General features: G+C 37.4%; 1 protein-coding gene across 6 annotated transcripts; it reads left to right on the top strand.

Annotated features, from left to right (window-relative positions):
- The first annotated feature begins 5316 nt into the window (after nucleotides 1-5316).
- Nucleotides 5317-22714, top strand: trim25 (tripartite motif containing 25). Of its 6 annotated transcripts, XM_079882565.1 has the most exons (11): nucleotides 5317-6233; nucleotides 16502-16597; nucleotides 16804-17037; nucleotides 18890-19058; nucleotides 19174-19200; nucleotides 19359-19451; nucleotides 19549-19614; nucleotides 19757-19816; nucleotides 20051-20149; nucleotides 20644-20703; nucleotides 21013-22711. In XM_079882565.1, the coding sequence occupies exons 1-11, from the start codon at nucleotides 5640-5642 to the stop codon at nucleotides 21543-21545; spliced, it is 2031 nt and encodes a 676-aa protein (XP_079738691.1). In that variant the 5' UTR covers nucleotides 5317-5639; the 3' UTR covers nucleotides 21546-22711. The 6 variants fall into 6 exon arrangements, with proteins under 6 accessions (XP_079738691.1, XP_079738692.1, XP_079738694.1 ...); XM_079882566.1 differs by lacking the exon at nucleotides 19174-19200 and having other exon boundaries at nucleotides 21013-22714; XM_079882568.1 differs by lacking the exon at nucleotides 20051-20149.
- Nucleotides 22715-24413: the final 1699 nt, after the last annotated feature.

The raw sequence follows: 24413 nt of genomic DNA, 5'->3' as shown, positions 1-24413 counted from the left end.
TTTCAGGCCCTGGCTGTAGCTGTTGCCATGTTTCTGTCCTGAGTTTTGTGTTCCATTGTTTGCCCTGGTTTTCCTTGTTGTTTTATTAAATTTAGTGCTTGCGTATGGATTCTCTCTCCGCTTCATTCCTGCCTCATTACAGTATCACAGTACTGAGACAGCTCTCATTAGAGTCACAAATTATTTGCTCTTATCATCTGATCATGGTTGTGTCTCTCTATTAGTGTTACTCGATCTTAGTGCTTCATTTGATACTATTGACTAGGGCTGTAACGATATTCGAACCGAACCGAAAAACCGCGATACACCACCCACGATACGAATCGCGATACTCTCATGGCGTACCGAACACGCCCGCCGGTATGATGAAAGATACAGTATACTTACTGAAAGGCATCATAACTCGTGTAATCGCTCAGTCAGTGTTTCAACAGCGGAAATACGTCAATAAAACGCTTAGTTTTTCACATAGCTTTATTTACCTCAGGCAAGTCGTTCAGTGTCCACAGCTTGTTGGTTTGCTAAGGAAATCAACTCTTTCACTAAATAAATGCACTATATTAGCCTATACATTATATTTTACTTAACCTGTTCATGACATCTCGATTATTTAATGTATGTTTAAAATATCTGTCATGAAAATGACAGCAACTGTGTAAATGATTATATTCAATAATAAATTAGAGTAAAAACATGTTAATGTAAAAACTGCCTTATGTGCAGTTTACATGTTTTCATACAATTTGTTACTTGAGTGTTGATTATTATTATATCTAAAAATAAATAGCAACTGAATTTAGGCTGAAAGTCTAGGCTCTGTTGTTAAGCTTTAATGTTATAGTAATGTGCAAGTAAGGGCTCCTATATAGTTTACAGCATTAGCAGATCATTTTTTTTATCCTTGCGAAACGTTTACTTGTAATTGAATTAACCTCTTAAGTGTCACCGGCCCACCGGTGGGCCCAAAATCATTACATATTTAAAACAGTAATATCCTATAATAAACATAAACTAATCTTGACAAACTATATATCATTTGAAAGCTTACAAACTCTAGTTTTCATATTTGGTGAATGATTTCCAAAATAAATTAGAGAGGAGCTGTAATTTATCAATTTGCAACAAGAATATTTTCATATTCCTAAGGCGTGTTCAGACCTTTATTTTGAAATAGCAATGAACATGAAAAATCATGAAAGAATGGATGAAACTTCAGTTTGTTTTCATGCCAAGAGTTCAAAAGATATCATCCATTCAATTATTTTAGAAAAAAATATATTAATATGTTTTTAATAACACATATGGAAATGAAGGCGCCCTTATATGGGCAGTAATGGAGTCTGGTTGTCACCTAGTGAAAATGTTTGGTACTGCGCCCAAACAAAATCTCACTGAAAGCTCATTTTTTGAGATATCAACCTAAAATTTGAAACACAACTTATTCAGATTTTTGGCTTTGATTTTCTAGCAGTTTTAGAGTCGGCCAGGTTTTAAAAATATATATTTTATATAAAATATGAATAATTAATTTTTTTAAATTGTACATTTTCATAAACACAAACTTATATAACTTTTTTTTTGTTTCACTTTCTTAATTTATTTCACTTCAACAAAAATCTACCAAATGTCTTCTTTAAAACAAGACCAATTTTACGTCTATACTCCAAAGCATTCTTTAATTACAACCATTTAAAGTCGAAATGTGCATTTTCATGTATATTTAAAAAAAGGGGGGTGACACTTAAAGGGTTAATTTAAAGACAAGGACACAATTTGTTAATTAAAGCACTGTTTAAAAAAAAAAAAAAAAAACATTTTTAGCTTTCTAAACCCCCCACTCCACCTAATTGAACCTAGATGAACCGAACCGAACCGAGACATCTAAACCGTGGGACGTACCGAACCGTCAGTTTTGTGTATCGTTACACCCCTACTATTGACCACAACATTCTTTTAAATAGACTCGAAAATTATGGTGCCATTAGTGGAATTGCATTAGCATGGTTTAAATCATATTTAAATTACCAATTCACAAAATTACCAATTCACAAAATTAATGGAATGCATAGCTGATATAAAAAACTGGATGACTAGTAATTTTCTACTACTTAATTCTGAAAAAACAGATTATAATTATTGGACAAAAAACTTCCTCACATAATAACCTAGAATACTGTCTAACACTTGATGGCTGCTCTGTCAAGTCTTCGTCGTCGGTTAGGAACCTGGGTGTGCTCTTTGATACCAATTTTTCATTTGAATGTCATGTGTCTAGTATCTGTAAAACCGCATTTTCCCATCTTAAAAATATATCTAAATTACGTCATATGCTCTCAATGACAAATGCGGAACAATTAGTTCATCGGTCATGACATCAAAGCTAGATTATTGTAATGCTATTATGGGTGGTTGCCCTACACGCTTAATAAATAAACTACAGCTGGTCCAAAACGCAGGAGCTAGAGTTCTTACCAGAACAAGGAAGTATGACCATATTAGCCTGGTTCTGTCAACACTGCATTGGCTCCCTATTGAACATGGTATACATTTTAAAATATTGCTGATTACTTACAAAGCACTAAAAGGTTTAGCTCCGCAGTACTTGAGCGAGTTCTTAACACATTATAGTCCTTCACATCTATTGCGATCTCAAAATTCCGGCCAGTTGATAATACCTAGTAATATCAAAATCGACTTGTGGTGGTAGATCCTTTTGCTATTTAGCACCAACACTTTGGAACAGTCTTCCTAACATAATCCAGGAAGCAGACACACTCTGTCAGTTCAAATCTAGACTAAAAACACATCTCTTTGACCTAGCATACATATAACACATTATAGACTTCTATAACTGAATGTTAGGCTGCATAGTTTAGGTCAGCCGGAACCGGGAACACTCCCCATAAATCCTGATGTATTTTACATCATAAGAAGGACGGCGTCTACGCTAACAGTCCCTCTGTTTATCCCGAGGTTTACCGCAGTCCGCCGGATCCAGGCCGTATCCAGATCTGATGAAGGACCTGCGCCTGAACCTGACGACAACGCAGTCCTGAAGTGTCAACTAATCTCTCCCCTGTGAAGGCCTCCTTCCCTTCCCTTTACCTCTGTACAGATAAAACCTTTTTGGGATAATTCCGGTTCACGTGGGTACATGGAAGCGATAAATAATTCTTTATTATAAATTTAGGCCAGACAAGTAGTTTGTTGAGGGTGACTTGATGTGCATGTGCAGGCCGTCTGCATTTTCGCGGGTTTGCGTTTTTGATGTTTGAAGATAACCTTTTTTTCTAAAATGTCAAGGCTTGCACCTTGGAATCTATTTCAGAGTTTGCGTTCTCGAGCCACTAGGGACTGTTTGGTGCGGATGAGCGGGCCAGAGCGCGTTGAGTGTTTTCTGTTAGAACGGTTGTGTTAGCGGCCCCTAAGTTAATAACTAATGATCTTTGCAACGGAAGTGAATCAATCAATCAATCAAAACTAACTTTAGCTGGACAATAACTTTATTCTAGAGCTGCTGTAAAGCCAAAACAGTCTCTGTTACTATAATTTCCTATTATAACTGTAAAGCTGCTTTGAAACAATCTATATTGTCAAAAGCGCTATATAAATGAAGGTGATTTGACTTGACTTGACATTCACGGAATGAGTTACAACAGATTTCAAGTTCCCAGCATGATTTGCTTCTGACTGTTAAAGGAGAGCAAATGTTAAAATTAAGTGTTATTTGATGTGTTTTGCTCAATATTAATATAGGGGGAGATCTGTTAGTGTTTAATGTTCTGTTATTTTGGAATTTAAAAGGTGTTCTGGTATGTCTTTGTTTTGGGGTTTGTTTTGGGGTTACCACTGTGCTGAAGAATAGAGCCTGTGGTTCGGTTGACGATTGGCCGAACATGTTTTCTATAGTTAAAAGTAATGGCTGTGCACTCCTCAACACAGTGATAGTCTCTTGGCTAAATACTTTAGTACATGCAGGTGTGCTTGTGCTTTTGTGAACTAGCTTGAAAATAAGAAACATTTATAGTGTATATTATTATAAAATATATGAAATATATTACATTATATATTTCTCTACATACTGTATGTGTTTATAATGTATGAGTAAATATATCTGCAATATATTACACATGCAGTACCATATCTGATCACATATACAGTACATCTATATATTATGAAGTGTTACTGAATATGAAATTACATACATTATGATATATTAGTAAATATATTGTAACATATTTTTCAATATATGAAAAGTGGCAATTCCTTATGTATTATTCAATGTATTGTAATATATTAACACAATATATTATTCTGTATACATTTCAAATGTTATATCATTTAATCCATAAAGGTCCAAGTGTGAGAAGATTATTGTTTTAAACAATCTCTAAGTATAATTGGGCGGCCCTTTTGCAACCTGTTGATGTTCAGTTCAAAGGTTCTGGAGGTGTCCTCTAGAAACGGTGCTCACTTGAGAACAGGTGACCATTAATTATACATTAGATCTGTCTAGAAGGACAATAACAACAACAACAACAACAACAACAACAGTGAGAGATAGTAGCATACTTCAGCCTTGTGTCAAATACACTTTAGAGTCCAGAGTTGGGCCATTATTCGTTCAAATAATGAATGAATGGAATAATTCAAATAAATAGGTATCTGTAAATGTACATTGTAAATAGGCCTATCTGTAACCAGATGAGAAATTCATAAATAGCATATTAAATATCTGAAAACTAAATACAGATGAATTATTTTAAGTAGGTTATTTAAATATTTAAAGACAGGTCTGTCAATTGTTTATTTTAAACAAGTTTCTTTTAAACTTAGATAAACTCCGGAATAAAGTCTAATTCTTCACCACGACCCACAAATGTCTCCTGCTCTGTTCGAGATCACAGATTCAGAAAAAGTTGTATTTTTTCCATTACTGCAATTTGCTTAAGGGGACTTAGCCTACTGGGACTTAAAAAAATGGCACTTCATGACAGAAAGGTTGCCGACCCCTGGTTTATTTAAATAACGGTAATGATAAAATGATTCTTTAAAAAGTATAAAAACATCGATTTTACTGGCAAACAGTGTCCTCTTGTGTACATTTGAAGAACATGATAGTTGTGCCTTCACGCAAAATATATATTAATAATAAATAAATAAAACATTCTGCACAGAGACAGCATTAAAACAAATTTTCATTCTATCCCCAAATCAAATCTGAATGTAGCAGTCTGGTAATGGCATCATTTATCGTGATGTCCGCTTCTTAAACGAATCGTTGAACCGGTTCTTTTTAGTGATCTGGTTGAAACAGTTCACCGAATCTGAATCGTCGAGTCAGCGCTTATCTTCAAGTCAAGTTTCTCACTTTCGCACTTGCCCGACAGTAGAGTAGCCTATAGGTCCAACTCGAACTAAATCAATACCCCGGAGTATATTACTCCAACATTACATTGAACTGAGAGATGTTGTGCTGAGAGAACTGATAAGCACGAACTGTTGATACTGAGCATGCGTGTTTAGGCTTTGCTCTGTGGACCTTCACAACAAGGCACATAAGTTTCGTTTCTCCGCTGCCGCCGCCCACTGAAGCAGTTGTTTGTCGTCAGTGATTGCTGCTTCCTCGACGTCCCACAATGGCGGAAAATATGTCTCTACTTGGGCTCGAAGACGAGTTGACATGCAGCATTTGTTTATGTCTTTTCGAGAACCCGGTGAGTTTAATCTGTGGACACAGTTTCTGCGCCAGCTGTCTCGAAGCGACATGGAAAGACAGAACATCATCATTGTCTTGCCCTCAATGCCGAATGGCTTTCAGCAGTAAACCAGAACTCAAGAAGAACACCGTCCTCAGCGCGGTGCTGGATGCCTATAGAATAAAAGCGGGTGTCCCTGAACCCGTTAAGGAACCATTTGAGGTGAAAAAGAAAGATCCAGATGAAATAAAATGTGACAGCTGCATGGAAGCCAAAGCGGTCAAAACTTGTCTGACTTGTATGGCGTCTTATTGTGAGGATCATGTCAGGCCTCACCGGGAAAATGCCATTTTCCGGGCGCATCAGCTGTCTGACCCGCTGCCAGATCTAATGGAGCGTCTCTGTTCCGATCATGGCAAACTGATGGAGTTCTACTGCATTCAGCACCAGAGCTGCATCTGCAGCAACTGTCTGCAGGGCGTTCATAAAGGCTGTGAGTTCATCACCGCAGATGACCGGCGCTTTAAACAAAAGGTTGGGCCTATCTTTACATTTATTTGGAAAGTAAAAGTGATTTTTTTATTTTATTGTATGATAGATAAACATGAAAATTTACTTTACAGTCAAGTCACCTTTATTTATATAGCGCTTTTTACAATACAGATTGTATCACGTATAACATGCAAATAATACAACAAAGTTTGTTTCTAGAAGAAAATTGCGTCATCATCCACCTTAAGTAAGGCAGATCAATAATATTGTTGAATATTAAATGTCCCCAACTAAGCAAGCCAAAAGCCAAGGCAACAGTGGCAAGGAACCAAATGGCAAGTAGCCTAACCAAAACTCCATCAGGTGGCAGAATGGAGAAAAAAAACCTTGAGAGAGACCAGGCTCAGTTCTCCTCTGGCCAACGAACGAACAGTGTATGATTATGATTTTGGCAGCATTACAGGTCAGAAGTGAGATTGGATCAGAACATTCAGAATATTTATCCAGTTCCATCTGGTTGGAAGTCGGAGTCATCACGCCGATACAGAGACAAGTTTATTGAGATTCAGTGCCGGCTGTTGTGTCGATGAGGCCTTCACAGGGCTGATGAGGCAGGCACTTAAGGGATGCGTTGTGGATGGGTCCAGGGCAGCGCAGGTCCACCATCTGATCTGGTTACAGCCCAGATCCGGCTGACTTCAGTAAACCTCGGAATAAACAGAAAGACTAACATTAGCGTAGATGCCATTCTTCACATCAGGTGTTATAAGAAGTGTCCCCGGTTCCGGCTGACCTATTCTATGCAGCCTAATAATCATTTAACTGATTTGAATAATAGAAATGTATAATGTTCTATATGAATGCCAGGTTAAAGAGATGCGTTTTTAGTCTAGATTTAAACTGACAGAGTGTGTCTGCTTCCCGGACTATGTTAGGAAGACTGTTCCAAAGTTTAGGTGCTTAATAAGAGGGATCTACCGCCCATAGCTGATTTTGATATTCTGGGTATTATCAACTGGCCAGAATTTTGAGATCGCAGTAGATGTGAAGGACTATAATGCGTTAAGAGCTCGCTCAAGTACTGGAGCTAAACCATTTAGTGCTTTGTAAGTAGTCAGCAATATTATAAAATGTATACGATGTTTAATAGGGAGCCAATGCAGTGTTGATAGAACGGGGCTAAAAGGCCTATTTCACAAAAAATGGCCGCCGAGACCGGAAATAGGGTAAACACTTTTCCGGTGAAAGCGCTAGCAGTAGCAGTCGGAGGACAAATGCGGAGACTAAAGCGGCCAGTCCTGTTGCGTACCTTTTTAGGTTTGCACTCATAGAAGAAACAACCCTATTTATAATTGCACAGCTTTCCTTGTGACGAAATGTTGAAAAAGCGCTGGATTTGGGCTATACCGAGAGAAGAGTGGCACTTTTTTTGTGTGCTAAGCACTTCACGGAGGATGAAGTCCGTGTAACTTAACGTACGAGTCTACGAGAGTCCGGTCGTAGATATCTTACACCGCAGGCCGTGCTTTGTAGGTTTTCATGGAACAACTGGGGGAGAAGGTAAATCAGGCCAGACACAGACGACAAAAAGACGTGTCTGTGGTGTGAAGGAGGAAGCAGATGTTGAAAATGGAGTGTTGATGCCGGTTCGGGAGTGATGCCCTGACAAAAACATGTTTATATTGCACTTGATTGTTATCTAATTTCCACGTCATGCACTTTTATTTATTATTATTAACTGTTGGCAAATTAAAATTGTTTGTAGAAGTTGTTTTCTGTAACTTTATTAAAAATGAGTGAACGCGGAGCAGTTTTTCCGTGAGCGGGACTGGAAAACCCGGAGTGGATCAGGAGCGGAGTGATAACAGAACGCTTAGAGTGGAGAGAGAAACATGCTTTTGCTCCACTCCAGGCTTTGATCACATCCCCCTAAGCAGGGTGAATAGCCTACACCTCGTCTTTCCCATTCAAACTAAAATTAAGACATTTATTACACTATTTGAGAAATGTAAGCATATTTACAGCATTAAAATTATGAACAGTGAATTTAAGATATAAGGACAGGGGGGAACCCTGATATTGACGGAAATCCGTCGTATAGGCCTACTCTCGTAGCGACTGAGAACTTTAATCCCTGTATATTATTAAGTGTATTACTGAATATAAAATTACATACATTATGATATATTATATCATAATGTATGTAATTTTATATTCAGTAATACACTTCATAATTATGAAGCGTATTATATAAAATTACATACATTGTTATATTAGTAAATATGTCTCACATTTTTAAATATATGAAAATTCTTTATGTATTATTCACTATATTATAATAACACAATATATTATTCTGTATATTTTCATATATACTGTTAAACCATTCAATATATTGATCATTCATATATAGGGAAATATATTTTCTTTTCATAAGGGGACCCGACAGTAAAATGTGATTTTGTAACATCATGATTTTTTAAAACATGTAATATCACTCACTTCATTCATGTTTTTAGTCTAACCATTTTTTAATTATTTGCCTTAATTTCATTATTAGACCTACTAGCAACGTTAGGTCAAATTCACTGTAAAGATGTACAATTCTTAGTTTCATTCATGGTGGTAACATGAAAAATGAGCCATAATCTAGTCACTAGTGGAAGATTGCTGCAATCTCCGGGACAAACTAACACTTAATAACATACAACAAAATCCACTAGATTTCAAACATCACTTCAATCAGACATCATTTCTATTTATTTATTTATTTTGTTTAGCTATAGTAAGTGTGAGCTTAGTCATCAAGTGCCATGCCATTTAAATGAATGGAACTTTTTTTTTTTTATGTAAGCAAACGTCAAGAATAATTTGTGACCTTTGTCCAATTTCGATCTTGTCACAGCTCCCTGAAAACTATAACAAAACGGACAACATCTGCTATTCTTACTTTTGTCAGATATATATATATCTAAGAGAAAACAAGCTGTTCACAGTCCATTTTGAGAATGAATGGCGATCATAGCGGGCGGCGGCGCGACCGGAAGTATCGTTACCCTACTTCCGGTCTCGGTCGCCATTTTGTGAAATAGGCCTATATGGTCATACTTCCTGGTTCTAAGAACTCTAGCTGCTGCGTTTTGGACCAACTGGACTTTGTTTATTAAGCGTGCAGGGCAACCAGCCAGTAGAGCATTACAATAATCTAGCATTGAGGTCATGAATGCATGAACTAACTGTTCCACATTTTTCATTGAAAGCATATTTCGTAATTTAGATATATTTTTAAGATGGAAAAATATGGTTTTACAGATGCTAGACACGTGACTTTCAAATGGAAGATTGGTATCAAATGGCACACCCAGGTTCCTAACCGACGACGAAGACTTGACAGAGCAGCCATCAAGTGTTAGACAGTATTCTGGGTTAATACCAGGGGGGCAGGGTTTCATATTATTTTGAAGTTTCCCCGGGCGCCGCCATTGGCTAGCTGACCATCACCTGCTGTTAGCATCCCATTGACTCCCATTCATTTTGGCGTCACTTTGACAGCGAATAACTTTACATCTGAGGCGTTTAAAGAATCAATTTGTCCATTATTTATTTCTAAAGAAACACGAAAATGTATAAAAGGCTCAATTACCTTGTATCTTACGTTATGGCCCCGTAGATGCAGTTTTTGTAAAAATAGGCTAACGATTGCGTCATAACCACGCGACTCTCTGTCGCACAGTAGAGAATTACCGTATGGACAGGAGGAGAAGCTTGCGCGCAATCGGGGGGACGTGGAGGCAAAATGACAAAGTAATTAATCAGAAAACCTACTAAAAGTTTCTCCTGCTCCTAGCTCATGGACAGCTCCTACTCACACTCTCCGTCTCTGCAAGATTCGAAAGGGAATGATTCACATTTCTCTTGGCATAGCTACTAGAAGACAGACGGGTTGCTCACGTCACATCTACGTCGTCAAGCTCAGTTTGAGTCTGCGCAGTACGCTCGACCATCAGGAAGTTAGTGCTTCTAATTGACAGTGAGACTTCACTTGTCTCCATTGAATCCAATGGGGTCGCTGTGTCCAGTTTATATACTGTCTATGGTTAATACCAAGCGTGCGGCACAAGCCCTGAAAAGTGAAGCCAAAACGTCTCGATCGCCCCCCGGTGACTGGTCCTAGTATAGGTTATAAGCTCCGCCTCCCCGTGTTATTCAACGGGACGTGAGACCAACTAAACAATTAAATACACTTCAAATATCTTTTTTACAAAGGTGGTTTCTTTCATTTGCTGTCGTTTTTATCACGCTGATGTAAGTTCAAGTGTCTGTTTCAAAAATAAGTTGGTTTTTAGTTAGTTACGTGATGCGGTGTTGTAACGTCATGATTGACAGCTGTGATTGACAGGTTCTCTGAGCGAAGTAGTCACTGAAGCACCAACGGACATTTTTTTCGGAATCTTCAGAGGAGATTGTATTTACTTTATTTTAACAAGCCTCTTGTCGTACTGCAATCAATTTTTAAAAAAGTCTGCGAGAGTGAGGGCGGAGCGTTGATTTCGCGGCTTTACTTCCTGCTCATTACTGCGCAGGTCTGGTCCCGAGATCGCTACTGCGCAGACTCAAGTTCCAATATGTCAGCACCATATCGGGACACTGGCGGCTTCAGTTCTCATCAATGGAAGAGAGCGAAGGGGCGTCGTCCATCTTTTTTTACAGTCTATGGTTAATACCAAGCGTGCGGCACAAGCCCTGAAAAGTGAAGTCAAAATGTCTCGATCGCCCCCCGGTGACTGGTCCTATGGTTAATACGAGGTTTTTTGCCCGATAATTTGAAATTCTGTTTTTTCAGAATTAAGTAGCAGGAAATTACTAGTCATTAATCTATTAATGACTAGTAATTTAATAGTCAGCGTAATCTATTAAAGTAATGTTAGTGATGTAGCTATACGTTTACATGATACCTTCGGTTTCATTTGGAATGAAATCATTCCGATCGAAGCTAAAAAATGCATGTGTAATATATATAATATAATGCACGCGCATAGTAGAGTGGGGGAAAATGCCCCCTTAAGGTCTGTTTTTTTTTTTTTTTTTTGTGAAACAAAAGTTAAATGTGTCTAGAATAATATGAAGTATGAAAAATGTTTCATGTTTTCATGTTATTAGATTTAAAAAAAAAAAAAAAAAAAAAAAAGATTTGTACCAAGGGGGGTGTTAGGGGTAAAATGCCCTCATTCTGACAAAGCAATTTGCTTGATACATTTACAGCAAAATCAGAGTACAAGCAGTTTTAGCATAACATTTAAAAGACAAGCCAAAATAACAGTAGATAAATATGAATATTTATTATGAACCTGTTACGCACGGTTTTAGAACAGATTATGAATAAGAACAATAAGTTCAGAATGTCTTTAATGATCCACACGAGTCAACTCAAATACAGACAGGCAAACCAATACAACTCAGGCATTAATGAGACCGGACAAAGAACACTGAAAACACAGGAACTTACTGGTGATGATAAGGATTAACTAAGATTAATAAATCCTGTAGAAATTATTGTTTATTCATTGTTAGGCTAGTTCATGTTGCCTTTTGAAATCAGGCTCTCAAAGTATATCAAAATTTTGATTTAGATTTATCGGCCAATATATTGGTTATCAAATTTTCATATTTGAACAGCATTCCTAAAACTTATTTCAAAGTTTGTGTTCTCAGGCCACCAAAACACTGTTGTTGCGTAAATGAATGGCCAGAACGCATAAAAAGTTTTCTGTTTTCAGTTGAAAATGCTGTCGTGTAAACAGCCCCTAAATTAATAATGAATAATTTTTACAACAGAAATGAATCAATGCTGAACTTGATTAAACAGGACAATGACTTGCTTCTAGATCTGCTGTACAGACAAAACAATCTTTTTTACATTAATTTCCTGTTATTACTGTAAGGGGATATACAGTCTAGGACCCAAGGACCAGATGTTTGAAAGAAGACCCTGAGTCAGAATTATAATAAATTGAAGAAAGGTTTTGAAGATAGTTTGCAGTTTCATCAGCAGAAGTCAGCTTCAAGACTCACACAGGAGTTCATAGGCCACCCCCCTTACAGTTACAAAGATCACAGCAGTTATACCCTACAGCTACACCAAGGTCTAAGCTACGTCCTTGCTTCAGGTTGCAGCTCCTGATTGGCTAAGAAATAGATAAACATACTAATTTTCCACACATATACAGATAAACAGAAGCATATCTCCATCGATGATGCAGCTGACACTCGGACCCTGAAGTTAGGCGTCGTGACCTTCCAGGTCGCAGATTTGGGTTGCTGGGTGTCAGCATTTCCAGAACAACAACTCAGTCAATCTCCAATAATGCCGGTGGTTTCTTAACCTGTAACCAAGAAGACTAACACACACACCGACACACAGCTTTTCCAAGGTTGGATTTGGCTAGGCTCTAACTATAAACAGGAGAGTCCTCTCAAAACATCAAAATAATGCGTTTTTTCTCTCAAGGAGAGGACACTTTAGTCTAACTGGAAAGTAAGGCTTTAACAAAGAAATGATCCTTAAACTATTGGCTTCAATGACCCCTATATGTTTTAACACGTTGAAGACCTTTCTCAATCTTTCATTTGAAAGTCACGTGTCTAGTATCTGTAAAACTGCATTTTTCCATCTTAAAAATATATCTAAATTACGCCATATGCTCTCATTGACAAATGCGGAACAATTAGTTCATGCGTTCATGACCTCAAGGCTAGATTATTGTAATGCTCTACTGGGTGGTTGCCCTGCACGTTTAATAAACAAACTACAGCTGGTTCAAAACGCAGCAGCTCGAGTTCTTACCAGAACCAGGAAGTATGACCATATTAGCCCGGTTCTGTCAAAACTGCATTGGCTCCCTATTAAACATCGCATAAATTTTAAAATATTGCTGATTACTTACAAAGCACTAAATGGTTTAGCTCCGCAGTACTTGAGCGAGCTCTTAACGCATTATAGTCCTTCACGTCTATTGCGATCTCAAAATTCCGGCCAGTTGATAATACCTAGAATATCAAAATCGACTGCTGGCGGTAGATCCTTCTCCTATTTAGCACCAAAACTCTGGAACAGTCTTCCTACCATTGTCCGGGAAGCAGACACACTCTGTCAGTTCAAAGCCAGATTAAAGACACATCTCTTTGACCTAGCATTCACATAATACATTATAGACTTCTATAATTTAATGTTAGGCTGCATAGATTAGGTCAGCCGGAACCGGGAACACTTCCCATAAATCCTGATGTACTCGTTACATCATGAGAAGAATGCCATCTACGCTAATTTTAGTGTCTGCGTTTATCCCGAGGTTTTCCTGCAGCCTGCCGGATCCGGGCCGTATCCAGATCTGACGAAGGACCTTCGCCTGGACCTGATGACAACGCAGTGCTGAAGTGCCAACTAGTCTCTCCCTATGGAGGATCCCTCTACCACTCTACAGATAAGGCGTTGTCGGGAAATTCGTTTTGCGTTCCTACCCCAAAGCAACAAAATAAAATAAAATTCTTTATCAAAATTTATAAGGAAAGACAAGTACTTTGTTTAGGCTTGGCTTGTAGGGAATTCCAAACCTGCGTATTTTCAAATGCACATAACTATAGAACCCATTCTAAATGCGCATGTGAACGCCATCAGCGTTTCTCACAGGTTCGCGTTTAAAGTCTGTGTAGAGGGAATGGTGTCGTCTTAGCAGCCCCTAATTTAATAACAAATGATCGTTGTGACGGAAGCAAATCAATCAAAACTAACTTTAGATGGAAAATAACTTAACTCTGCTATAAAGCCAAAACAATCTCTGTTACCATAAATTATACGCTTATCTCTGTGAAGCTGCTTTGAAACAATCTACGTTGTTAAAAGCGCTATATAAATGAAGATGACTTGACTTGACTTGACTCAAACACAAAACAAGTCCCTATTTCATTTCTGGAAGCCGGGATAAATAAGCAAGCACTGTTACTGCATTCAGATATCAAATACAGACATTAAAGAATACATGAAAGGAACATTTCAGTAATCACACTGGTCATTTCTATAACAAAGTAAAATCTCCAGAGAAGTCATTTAACTCATTTGATATTTAGAAGGAAAAATATTGATTAATACCTTGATTATAATCACTCATTACATTTATATTGAAGCAGCAGTGGATTCCAATCCACCCCCTTCATCACTTTAAAGCTACACTGTGTAGGATTTTCTCCCATCTAGCGGTGAAATTGTTTATGACTACCAACTGAATATTACTTTCTAGCCCCTCCCATTCCGAGGGCGTTTTAACTCCTACGGTGGTCATATTATTTCAAATCTGCCGGCAGTCGCGAGTAATCTCCCTCTTGCATTCGTCACGGTGCCACTGAGTGTAAAAACGCGAAAGGCGAAGCTTGAATTTCCAGGTATGTCCGTCTTTGGCTAATGTATTTTCAAGATGGAGGCGCAACATGGCTTCCGCCATTCGAGCAACTCGCTTGTATGTATTCTAAATGGCAGATTCTACGCTTACGAGAATACTTGATTAGTTGGTAGAAGTAATTACACATTAATGAGCACATATCCTTTTGAAAGAACAAAGTGTTTTTTGCTAAGAATCAACTTTAAAAATTACACAGTGTAGCTTTAAAGCTGCTTTGAAACAATCTGTATTCTAAAAAGCACTATATAAATAAAGGTGACTTGACTTGACATCAACCCGATAACTTTATTTGACATTCATGTAAACACTACATTTGGATTGATCAATTGGAATGATTTCATTGCGATTGAAACAAAAAGTGTCCATGTAAACATAGCTTTTGGCCAGTTCATTCCGATTGACATGGTTACTTTTTTTATTCCGACTGTGCTAGTAGTCGGATTATAATCAGATTATTAGGGTCCATGTAAGCACAGCTGGCGCACCTGCGTACACTGACATAAGCATTTCAATATGAATTCTGTAATTTCATTTCTAAGTCATGTCACTAATCATGTAGGCTATGTCAGTAATTGCAGCGCTGTAATACAATATATGTCATTGCAGCGCTGTTATAGGTTACTAAGTATTAGGACTCTTGGAATGCTGCTCAGGCAATTTAATTTGACCACCAAAACAAACTTTTGTATAGCTTTTTATGTACACTTCACAATAACTGATTTTGACTGTGTTTTTTTAATCGTAGTAATATAATAAATTGACCCTAAGCAAAATACAGAATCAATTAACTATCTAGTCACAAATGTTTTGTGACATCAAACACAGGTGGTGTAATAACGTCTGCTAATTAATCAGTTCAAGAAAGCAATTAATGCCAAATTAATATAGGCTAGTTCATTTGCACAAACAACAGAAAGACATTTTTTATCATCTTATGAAGTATGTAATTGGTGTACACTTTACACCTGTATATGTATATGTAGTTAATTTATTCTGCAGCTTTTTTCACAATGTAATTTCTCTGTAATGAACATGGCTTTTAAGGACTAGTTCACTATCACAGGTCGGGAGTTTCAACCACTCAACAAGTTTGCCACACAATGTTTGTTGAAAACCTACAGGGGAAAATTGCAATCATATTTAGCTAATAATGTTGTTGGGAAATGCATTATGGGCCTTTCACACAGGACGCGGTATGCGCTTGCCCTTCAGATACAACGCGATTTGTGCTGCGCTATGACGTAGGCGGAGTTTTAAAAACTTATATGGGGACACATATTAAAAAACTGTTTACACACATTGCCATCCTACAAGTTACCTGACTGTTAAAACACAACTATTTTTAATGTAAATCTGTCTGTCTGTTAATGTAAATCTGTCCGTCACAGAGCGCAGCGGCAAAAGTTGAACTATTTTGAACTTTGACCGCGGCGTGCGCGTGAGCACGCCAATGATGCGCACCGCTGCGCTTGCGCTTTGATCGACGCAGCAACAAAACGTCCTTGCGCGGCGCAAGCCATTGATATGAATGGGTTTTATAGCGCAGCGCCGCGCATACCGCGTCCTGTGTGAAAGGCCCATTACTGATTGGTTGGATTTGTTACATTAATGCAAGAATAAAATGAGCAAACCTTTAATTCCCCTTGGAGTTGATTAGTAAGGCTAGTTGTTGCTGAATGCTTTTTATTTCTTCTTTTTTTTTTCTCATTACAGCTCAAGCATAGTGTCCAATAATCTAATATTTTTTTTGTTTTGTTTATTTGACATGCAAACATTGGATTGTGTGGTCTGAATCATTCAGCAATGAAGATATTCTCTAAAATACTTTTTGTCCTTTTATTCTTGAAAATATTTTAGACTGACCTGACTGACAAGCTCAACATCCTTGAAGACAAAACTGACAAGAATCAGCAGGTTATCACACAGATGAAGGAGCAACAAACCAAATTAAAAGTTAGTAAATGTTCATTTTTATTTGGGTATTAGCAGAATCAGACAGACTGATTCTGATGTAAGATGATAGGATTCAAGATGTGCATGTCCCTCCCTTTACCTACCATCATGAATTACACTCCTTCCATGCATCTCAAACATCAGGAGCTCCATAAGATGGAGTTTTAGACTTTGGGCTTACATTTTCTTTGGTGTTGCTTTCCCAGGAATTAGCTACAACCCGCAAACGTATTCTTGAGGTAGAATACAGGCAGATCAGAGAAGCGATCGACCGTGATGAGAAAGAGGCAATGTTTGCTATTGATAAGGAACAGGAGAAAGGTCAGAGCAAACTGGTCTCCTTGATGAAGAAATTTAATGAGAACATCGAGAAGATGAATAGGACCAAATCTGAGATCAACATACTGCTGGACCAGTCGCAATCCCTCACATTCTTAAAGGTGATGCACAGTATGATTTTAAATTAAAACTTTTCTGCTTTATAACTCTTATTTGTACCTTAGATTTACAGTTGTAATTTAAATTATTCAACCACTGCAAATCAGTTTTATTGGCAAAAATGTACAGACTTTCAGCTGTTTGCAATGAACAAATCAAACAAAAGTAATTTAAATAGCTCAACACAACAAATGCTTCAAGTGGTTTTCCCAAATTCAACTGAAAATGCAACTTTTACTGACTTCAACAGTCTCAAAATTATTCAACCTCTTCATGGCAAGCATATTTAGTACTTAGTAGAACACCCTTTTGCTGTTATGACCTGCTGCAAATGAGATGTATAACCAGACACCAGCTTCTGGCAGCATTTCTGAGGAATCTTAGCCCATTCCTCATGAGCAGTGGCCTCCAGTTCAGTAATATTCTTGGGTTTGCGTGCTACAACTGCCTTCTTCAAATCCCACCAGAGATTTTATATGGGGTTCAAGTCAGGTGACTGTGATGGCCACTGTAGAATCTTCTGGGACTTCTTTTGCAACCAAGCCTTGGTGGAATTTGAGGTATGCTTGGGATCATTGTACTGTTGGAAGGTCCATAGATGCCCAAGCATTAGCTTCCTCACTGACGGCATGGCGTTTTCTCCTAGGATTTCCTGATACTTCAATGAACCCATCTTGCCTTCCACACACTGCAGGTTTCCAGTACAAGTTTTCCAGATAATGCAAAGCAGCTCCAGAGCATCACAAAGCCATCACCATGCTTAACTGTAGGCAGAGTGCTCTTTTCGGCATATGCTTCATTCTTCTTCCTCCAGACATACATAGGGCTGAAAAGTTCCAGTTTTGTTTCATCGCTCCACAGAAACGAATCTCAAAACTTATATGGCTTATTTATATGATTGTGAGAAAGTTGGAGCAGACTTTTCTTGTGCTTTTGGTGTACGTCTTGGAGTTCTGGAATGCTGAAACCTAAGTGCCTGTTGCAACTAAGTCTTGCTGCAGGTCTTTTGCAGTCACTTGAGGGTTTTTCTGAATGCCTTCTCAGATATCTGGTTGCAGCAGTTGATGGCCTCCTTTTTCTGCCCCGTCCAGGTAGTGTAATCATTGTTCCTTGTAACTTTGAACTCGCAAACTATGCTTCCAACTTTTTGGAACATTCTTTTGACTTAGCCATATTTCTAACATGCAGTCAAATGTGACACTCAACAAACTTAGCCTGTTCAGATATTTAATGTGTTCTAGCTCAAGCACATCTGGTGCAACTAATGAAGCCCTTGATTAGTTGCATCAGCTGTTGCGGTCTTGCACATTATAGAGAGTTGCGCTTCCCTGATCACAGTCCAGCAGGATGCCCACACGGCTTGTGTTGGGATTTGTCAACACCGTCTCGATGCTGTTGTGCCATGCGGAAAGCTTTGAGACAACCCCTTTGAGACAACCCCTGTTTTGCAGATTTGTGTTGTTCAATTCAATTCAGGGGGTTGAATAATTTTGAGACTGCAGAAATCATTAAAAGTTGCATTTTCAGTTGAATTTGGGGAAACCACTTGAAACGTTTGTAGTGTTGAGCTATTTCAATTATTTTTGTGTGATTTGTTCATCGCAAACAGCGGAAAGTTAAAATTTTGCCAATAAACCTGATTTGCAATGGGGATTGAATAATTTAAATTACAACTGTATATAATCAAATCTTGTGGGGTGGGGCATATGTGTGAAGCTCAGTTTAAGAGCCTGCTTGTCAATTCAAGAAAATTCAACATGAGCTCTCACACTTGATCAGTTTTATACCTAACCTGAATGTTGTTCGATGCCACTTGTATATTTGGATTCTTGAATTTCCCATTCTCTGCCACAGGCCTCTGTGGATTTGCCCTCAGTGGTAAATTTTGAGCCCTATAACCCTCGCATGACTGTGGAAGGTAAAGAGGTGATAGCTTACCATTCCGCTGCAGTTGCACTGAAGGAATGGATCACCAAATTAATGGAGCAGCCAGCAGAGAACAGAATCTTTGTACTTAAACCAGGTGTGTTAGTGTGGGAGCTTGTATAAAATGTGCAACTTGTTTTGTTTGCAGTAAGTTCAAGAATACAGCAACATCATAGTGCATGCTTAGAGTTCTGACATACATGTTTTTACAGAGTTTGAAAAATCTGTTCTTGGTTCAGGTGAGATTGTCTTTTTAAATGATTGGTGTGGATATCTGGGACATAATCACATAAAAACATGTTTATACAAATGATAATGTTGCCTGATTGTATGTCGTTGAGGTTATCCTTAGTAAAGCTGCTGGCAGAAGATGTGAACTAGTGCTCTAATTCTCTAGGAAACCAATTCCCAATTCCTGCACTCCTGCAAAATCCACACCTGCCACATCCAAGAGAGTATCCAAGAGATCTTGTTGTGAGCCAAGAGATGTGTAAGTTGTTACTCCTTTACAAGTGAATGGGCTGTTTTTCCTGATTCAGTACATCCATCCATCACTATTCTTTCATTATTCTCTTGATATATTTCAGCACGTATGAATTCTCCCAGCCCAGCCTGCACTCCCAAAACCAAGGCTCTAGGAGCTAAACAGAAAAGTAAGTCAAGTGTATATATATTTTTATATATACTATACTATATATATATATATATATATATATATATATATATATATATATATATATATATATATATATATATATATTACACCTTTCTCTCATTGTTCCTTTTTCCTAATAGACAAGAATCCTAATAAAGAGCTCAAAGATCACAAAGAACGTAAAGACCAGAAGTCAAACAGTAAGCTCTGACCTCAATATGTTCATTGTTTTACAACTGTTATTACTGTTCATCTGATTAGCGTTATGTGTGTAGAACATATTCACTCCTAGTGATTGGACTGGAAAAGGAGGGGCCTTTGTTAGTATCTTATGGTTCACAGAGATATTCTCATATTTTTTTCTGAAAAGGAATGTGAATCAAATTAGTATTTATTTTAAATGTTTCTAACATTACATATATCTTCTTTGCCAGGATCCAGGAATCCCCCTAAAGGAATAAATCCTGTTTTCTCCAAAAGCATGGAGAACTTGCTTGACTTCACACCTAAAACTGTAGACATACTTGACATATGTATGTGGGAAAAGTTCTTGTTAAATGTTCCCCTTCTAAATGTAATCTTTTCTGTAAGGAGTCTGTGCTCCTCATTGTAATTCCGGAATAGACTTTAGATTCTACTCTAAAAGCAATCAATCAAATCAATCAATCAATTAATTAATCAATAGAAATATATTTTCACAATGTAATTTCTCTATAACAAACATGGCTCCTTAGGACTACTTCACTATCACAGGTCGAGAGCTGTAGCTCTAACTACACAAGTTTGTAATGCTGTTTTCAAATGTTCGTTGAAAATCTGGTTTCAGGAAATGGCAAATAATTGAACACTCTGTTGGTAACACCGAAAATTACAATCATACTTGGCTAACAATGCTGTTGGGAAATGCACCCCTGATTGGTTGGATTTGTTATACTAGTGCATGTATAAAATGAGCAAACCTTTCATTTTGGAGTCAATTCTTTAGTTGTTGCTGAACGGTTTTTATTTCTTCTTTCTCTCTTCACAGCTCAACCTCTTAGTTCACCAGCTGCGCAAAACTTTGTTAAAAGGAGTGAACTTCTAAAATGTGAGTAGATAGTTTCTCCCTGTTTCACAGACAAGACTTAAGCCTAGTCCCAGACTAAAATGCATGTTTGAACTGAAAGCAACTTTCACTGACATATCTTAAAATATATCAGTGCCATTGTTTTGGCTCAAGATGCACACCAGTAATGTTTTGTTTTTTTCTAAGGCATGTTTATAAAATCTACTTTAATGCACTAATTGCTAAGGCCTAATGTCTGTGAAACCAGGCCTTAATATTTTATCCATTTGTCCATCTTCATCACTTTATGTGATAATCACATTTATGTGCTTGTGTGTTTCTCCTGTCTAGATGGCACTATCCTCAATTTTGATGTCAGAACAGCTCACAAGCGGATTTCCCTGTCTGAAAACAACACCAAAGCGACAGTCTCGGATGACCCTGCTCACTATCCAGATATACCCCTTCGCTTTTCTGTCTGTTCCCAGGTGCTCTGCACAAAGGGTTTCTCTCAGGGCCGTCATTACTGGGAGATCAAAATGAGCAGTAACAACTTCTGTGGATTGGGCCTTGCATATGGAAGAATTGACCGCAAGGGTCCTGCTAGCCGCCTGGGGCGTAATGCAGAATCCTGGTGTGTGGAGTGGTTTAACGTGAAGCTTTCTGCATGGCACAACAGCATCGAGACGGTGTTGGCAAATCCCAACCCAAGCCGTGTGGGTGTCCTGCTGGACTGCGATCAGGGAAGCGCAACTCTCTATAATGTGCAGGACCGGGCCATCCCCTTCCACACCTTCGTCTTCCCCTTCACTGAGGCTGTTTATCCAGCTTTCTGGATCTTCTCAAATGGTTCCTCTGTGTCTCTGTGCAAGCTCAGCAATTGAAACTGTATGAGGTGAACTGATATACATTTTTATTAAATGATGTTTCGTTCATCCCAAAGGGGACACAAAGAATATCTTTTTTTTTTTATTCTCTCATCATTTTGTCCATCCATTGAAAGTCCACTCAAGCTTCAAGTTTATGAAAACATCCAGTGAGGATTGTTCTCACATCACAACCCTCAAAGCAAGCACGTTTGAACTAATGAGGCTTGTTTTTGTGCATCAAGTAAGCACGCTTGAGCTGCTGTTGACCGTCTTAGATACTATGTGTGTGTTGGATGTTTAAATGTGAATAAAATCCTAAATTAAATCTGTTCAATCATAAAGTCATAATTTCTCTTTTTCTCGATTTATATGGATTACATTTACAATGTCTTTATGAAGTCTTTAAAGCTTGCTTTGACTTTAAATGGATGGACAAAAATTTAGTATAAGTAAAAAATAAATCTTAATTTCTGTTGAATGAAAGGAAATCACAAGGGTGACTAAATGAATACAGCACTTTCATTTATGGGGGAACTTCCCCTCTATTTTTTTTTTTTTTAATTATTATTAATTTTGTGTTTTATTATATGGTTACAATATGGGGTGTCTTTCAAAGGACCATGGCAGACAATCAAGCCAGGGTTGTCATATTACATTTTTAATTCAAATTTTAATATGTTGGGATTGTACAGGCTTCATAAAGCATACTTTGTAGTCCATAAATGTTCATTAATATCTTTTAATATTGACCAAAAAAAAAAAATGATTGATGGATGGATGGATTGGTATCTAAAGGCTAATACAATCAAACTGTCATTATTGCAAAATAAACCTCACCAGAGTGTCAACCAGAATCGAGTATTACAAAAAGTCATAATAGTCAAATATCACTGATCCATTAAGGGGTAAATTAAGTGTACATATGTGGTTTGCAAACATCAAATGTGACATTCATTGTTCTCTGAATTCTGTTAAGTTGCAGATTTTAGTTGCGAATTGTTTGAAGTGTTTAACTTCATGACATGATTACTCCTGACATTTGTTGGTTTTATCACATGGGCAAAGTCCATTGCCAGTGAGCTCCAGATAGAGTTGTCTTGGTTCCTGACCAAAGTATCCTGGTTTGCTGCAGTCAGAACTGTTTTTAAGTGTTTCAAACAATAAAAATTGGTTTCACTTGCAGTAAGGAAATATGTCAGTCTATAAAAATATTATAGATGATTTTCTACAAGAATAGCTCAGGAAGTTCTATAGTTAAGCATATATTGTTTGATTTATTCAATATTAAAATTGTGGTTAATATGGCATGTAAAATAATTATATAAATATATATATACATAATAATATACATAAAGTAAAATATCAGAATGATGATAATAAAGGCATGAACATACCCATGTCTCATATAAGAGTACATTTAATATTGTGTAGATGTATTCTTTCTCTCATTGTTGTATTTATCCCACTTGTTGTGATATTAAGTTATGGAATGACTTGATCCTGCTTCTGAAATGGTGATTGTTCGTTTGTGCAGCTCATTTTGTTTTCAGTGCTGAACAATAAAATGTTCAATAATAATAAAAATAATAAAAACCAAATCTTTAAACAAAAAAATATGTTTTAATTAACTTTAAATAAATGATTTAGCTGAATCATCACCAACTTGTAATTTGATTCACAACAAATTTACAAACAAGCCCACATTAAACACATTGCCAGGAGAAGCTACAGATCAAAACTATGCTTTATTTGCACTTGAAATACAAGTCATAAGCCATGGGTGTCAACCATGTCATGTTTCTAGCATATAGAAGTCAGTGCAAAATATCCCAGCCTTCAATATTCAATAATAATAATAATAATTCATTACATTTATATAGCGCTTTTATTGGCACACAAATCACTTTACATAGAAGGGGGAATCTCCTCAACCACCACCAATGCGCTGCTTCCATCTGGATGATGCGACGGCAGCCATATTGCACCAGAATGCCCACCACACACCAGCTTATTTTTAAAGGATTTTTAATAACAACAGAGAGTCAGGACCTCCTTTAACGTCTCATTCGAAGGACTGTGCTTTTTGACAGTATAGTGTCCCCGTCACTAAACTGGGGCGTTAGGACCCACACAGACCACAGGGTGAGCACCCCCTGCTGGCCTCACTAACACCTCTTCCAGCAGCAACTTAGTTTTCCCAGGAGGTCTCCTATCCAGGTACTAACCAGGCTCAACCCTGCTTAGCTTCAGTGGGCAACCAGTCTTGGGCTACAGGGTGATATAGCAATACAGTAAATCCAAATTTAACACTCCCAAATGATTAAAATTATAAATCATTAATATTCCCACTGAGAATAATATTCCTGTTTAAAACTCCTTTGACACATTTAGAGCATGTGTAAACAGTGTCTAGTTTTAGTAACATTACAGATGTCTTCAGGAAACAAAACAACAATTAGAATGTGTAATTACACAGTTCTAAAGAGGTTTTCATCACAACCACTGCTTCAGTATTTATAGACATAAACATTATGGATAAAAGTAGTTACAACATGTAATTTCAAAATAAATTTTCATTGACACTAAATAATAAATATACACATTGCAATTTAGATTTTATTCTTTCCTAGGGTTTTCAGAAATTACTGAACTTGTTTTAATAAGACTAATACAGCAGTCTACATGTCAATGCACAGCTGAATTAAGATAATTTAACAGGGAAAAATAATCAATCTTTACTGCAGAAAAAGGATATATACAGTATCTATAATATTTTTGGTAACACTTGTAAACATTTCAGCTTCCAAAGAAGTATCAAAATCTCCTTCACAATTATCTATGAAAAATGGCTGCCATTTTCATTACTTTGAATATGAAATTAAC

This window comes from Squalius cephalus (assembly GCF_949319135.1).
Source record: "Squalius cephalus genome assembly, chromosome: 10".
In the NCBI taxonomy this organism is placed as follows: Eukaryota; Metazoa; Chordata; class Actinopteri; order Cypriniformes; family Leuciscidae; genus Squalius; species Squalius cephalus.
This window is presented reverse-complemented; position numbering and strand designations above follow the sequence as displayed.

Coding starts and splice junctions, on each gene's coding strand:
- trim25 (XM_079882565.1), top strand. CDS start 5,640: ATGGCGGAAAATATGTCTCTACTTGGGCTCGAAGACGAGTTGACATGC. Junction 6,234..16,501: donor ACCGGCGCTTTAAACAAAAG/GTTGGGCCTATC, acceptor AAAATATTTTAG/ACTGACCTGACTGACAAGCT. Junction 20,150..20,643: donor TGTAGACATACTTGACATAT/GTATGTGGGAAA, acceptor CTCTCTTCACAG/CTCAACCTCTTAGTTCACCA.